Raw genomic sequence first — 2,976 nt, 5'->3', positions numbered from 1 at the left:
CCCGGCCCCCGCCGAGCTCACCGCCACGAAGCCCGAAGACGAGGCGACGAACACGCGGATGACCATCCTCTCACTCCGCGAGCTCCGAGCTGAGGCGGACGCGGAAGCCAAGCCCGGCTGGAACCACCGCCGTCGGGGAAGCTCGCGGGGATCCGGCTCCCCCGCCCGGTCCGCAGAGAAAACCCGCCGCCGCTGCCGCGGGCTGGGCGGGGAAGGGGCGGGGAGGGAGGGGGGGAGCCGGCCGCCGCGAGGGCTGATGGGACTTGTAGTTCTGGGCTCTCCCCGCTGGCTCCTGCGGGGCGTGGCTTCAGACCCCGCCCTCCTAGACCCTCCCTTCCAGACCCCGCGCTCCCTCCAAGACCCCTCCTTCCAGAGCCTCCCTCCCAAATTCCTCTCTTCCCAGACCCCTCCCTCCTGGACCTCTTCCTCCCAGATCCCTCCCTCCTGGACCCCCTCCTTCCAGTCTCCTGGCTTCCAGCTCCTCACTCCAAGGCCCCTCCTTCTCAGGCCCCTCCCCCCTAGAACCGCGCCCCCAGCCCCTCCTTTCCACGCCCCTCCCTTTTAAGCACCTCTCTTCTAGACCCTCAGGTCCCCTCCTTTCCAGCCCCTCCCAACTGCCCCAGCCCCTTCTGGGAGCACTGGTGACTTGCCAAGACCTAGGATGGGAAGGATTCAGACAAGAGCAAACTTAAGTAGAAAGGTCTGGGTTCACAGTCTTCAGGACAGGCTCCCCGAGTCCTCCAGGGCGGGGTCGGTGGTACTGACTGGCCTTGCCCATCTCTCCAGTGGTGCTTTTTATTTTGGGACAATGCCCCGCTATGTAGCCCAACGTGGCCTTGAATTTATATCCCTCCTGCCTTGGCTTCCCAGAGACTGGGGTTACAGCATAGGCCACCAGGCTTGCATTGAAAGGCGATTCTTCTAGATAAAATGATAAACTCTTTTTTAAAGTTCTCTCAGATCCTTAAAATTGGAAACCCAGATGAGAAGATAACCAATATTTTATTTTTCTTAACAAAACTGTAATTGTAGGAGAAAAAAATAACCAAGCGAAATGAGAAGCCTTCTATCAACATTGGAAATCGGGACCCCACCGGCCCCACGCCTATCCACACAATGGTGCTGCTTCTGTGCCCCTCATATTTTACATTTGAGCCGAATCTGTGCCTTTTTTTCAAAACCACTCAGGGTTCCAAGGAAGTCTCCCAGGAGGGTCACCGCTTTTAGTATTTGCTAATAGTTTAGGAATACTTCTTTAGCAAGGGTTTTCTGTGTGACCAAAGCTCCCTGAGTCGCACCGTGCTGTGGACGTGAACCAATTTTCCCTGCACTTCTGTATTTACTTTTGTTCCTTTTGTCGGGGGAGTTACACAGAGTTGTGAGAGCAATGTTAATTAATAGTTCCAGAAGGAAAGAAATCAGATGATGAGGTCTGCAACTCGTGAATTTTTTGCCCAAATACTACTCATTTGGATTCTTTTAAAAGAGTGATTTTGACTATGTTTAGTTTCTAGCTATTTCTTACTCTAAGCCCTTCCTATAGTTGTCCCTTTTTAATTGAGTACAATAATATATATATAATCCTCTATTAGTGTCCAAAAAATGTTTTTTTAATATTAGCTGGGTGCCTGTGGCTCAAGCTTGTAATCCTAGCTACTCAGGAGGTTTCGATATGAGGATCAAGGTTTGAAACCAGCTCAAGCAGGAAAGTCTGAGGACTCTTATTTCCAGTTAACCACCAAAAAGCATCTTAAGTAATAAAGTGCCAGCCTTGAGTGAAAAAGCTAAAGGACAACTCCCAGGACCTGAGTTTGAGCCCCAATACTAGAACAAAATAAGTAAGTTTAAAGACATTATATATTAGTTTTGCTATCATTAAAATCACCCTGCAAATGTTTTCCTATTCTAAATGTAGAAGCAAACATTTATAAAATACAAGATGATTTTCATAAAAGTACATATGGTCTTTCCCATATGAATACAAGTCTTCACAAGAGTCAACATTTTCAACCTGTGTGTGCAGTCTGGCTAGCTGTCTGCTTTGTCAATAGAGTTTTATTGCAGTGTGTTCCTTTACATATGAGTTACAGGCTGTGGACCTCAAACTGATCACATTTACCAGCTGGCTCTTTACCTAAAGTATTTGTCCTCTGTCCCTGTTTCTGGTTTAACCTGTTTCCATATCTCTATTCTGCAAATCTGCATCATAGCCATGTATCCTATCATTGACTTTGTGTCTTGTTAAAGCCATCACAAATAGGGTTTATTTTATGCTTACTAAAATTTCCTGACAGTTTTCTAGCTAATTTGTAAACATTTTAAGGACTATCTTTGGGGAAAAAAGATTATTCTGATAATACATCTGTCTTTATTTTCTACCATGAATGAAAAAGTTAATTTCTAGAGTTTACCTGAAGGCTTAATATATTACTTAATATGTTACCAGGCAGGCACATAGGGTATGGAGGCCTATGGTTAATAAACCAAGTAGAAGACTGAGAGTTAAAGCAATCCGGGATATAAGCCAGATGTCTAAGACAAAAACCAGGTATCAATATCACAGAGCAGATTAGATAGCAATCTGACAAGCCAGACTACTGATAGTGCAGGCAGCTGAAACTTTAGAGGTGGGAATCAGAAAACTGAGTAGGTGATTAGACTTTAGAAGAGTTGGCTACCAAAGACATGATGGTTTTCACAAATCTCACTGGACTATCTGGCAAAGATGTTTTAAAGGAGAAGGTCCCTCACCTTTTGTGGGGGTTGGAGGGGAGTATCAAGAAACTTTAAGCCTTCTAATGAAGTCTGTTGACCTCTTCTCAAAAAAAAAGTGTTTCTAATACTCTTTAGGAAATAAAATCTCAGGATTACAATAGAAATTAATATAAGAAATTAGTCATTAAAATAGTAAACATATTCATGTTTATATACTTCCTTATTGGGTATAAAGTTCAGGTGGATAGACCAAATGCCCAT

General features: G+C 45.3%; 1 protein-coding gene across 1 annotated transcript in view; it reads right to left on the bottom strand.

The window, feature by feature from the left end:
• The window catches only part of Sh3bgrl2 (SH3 domain binding glutamate-rich protein like 2), a 46,676-nt gene extending 46,499 nt beyond the window's left edge, over window positions 1-177 (bottom strand). Inside the window, exon 1 of the mRNA XM_013032277.1 lies at window positions 22-177. Within this exon, the coding sequence (XP_012887731.1) occupies window positions 22-66 (45 nt within the window). The 5' untranslated portion in view covers window positions 67-177. The remainder of the gene's footprint in view (window positions 1-21) is intronic.
• Window positions 178-2,976: the final 2,799 nt, after the last annotated feature.

Source organism: Dipodomys ordii, unplaced genomic scaffold (assembly GCF_000151885.1).
Source record: "Dipodomys ordii isolate 6190 unplaced genomic scaffold, Dord_2.0 Scaffold152, whole genome shotgun sequence".
Taxonomy (NCBI): domain Eukaryota; kingdom Metazoa; phylum Chordata; class Mammalia; order Rodentia; family Heteromyidae; genus Dipodomys; species Dipodomys ordii.
This window is presented reverse-complemented; position numbering and strand designations above follow the sequence as displayed.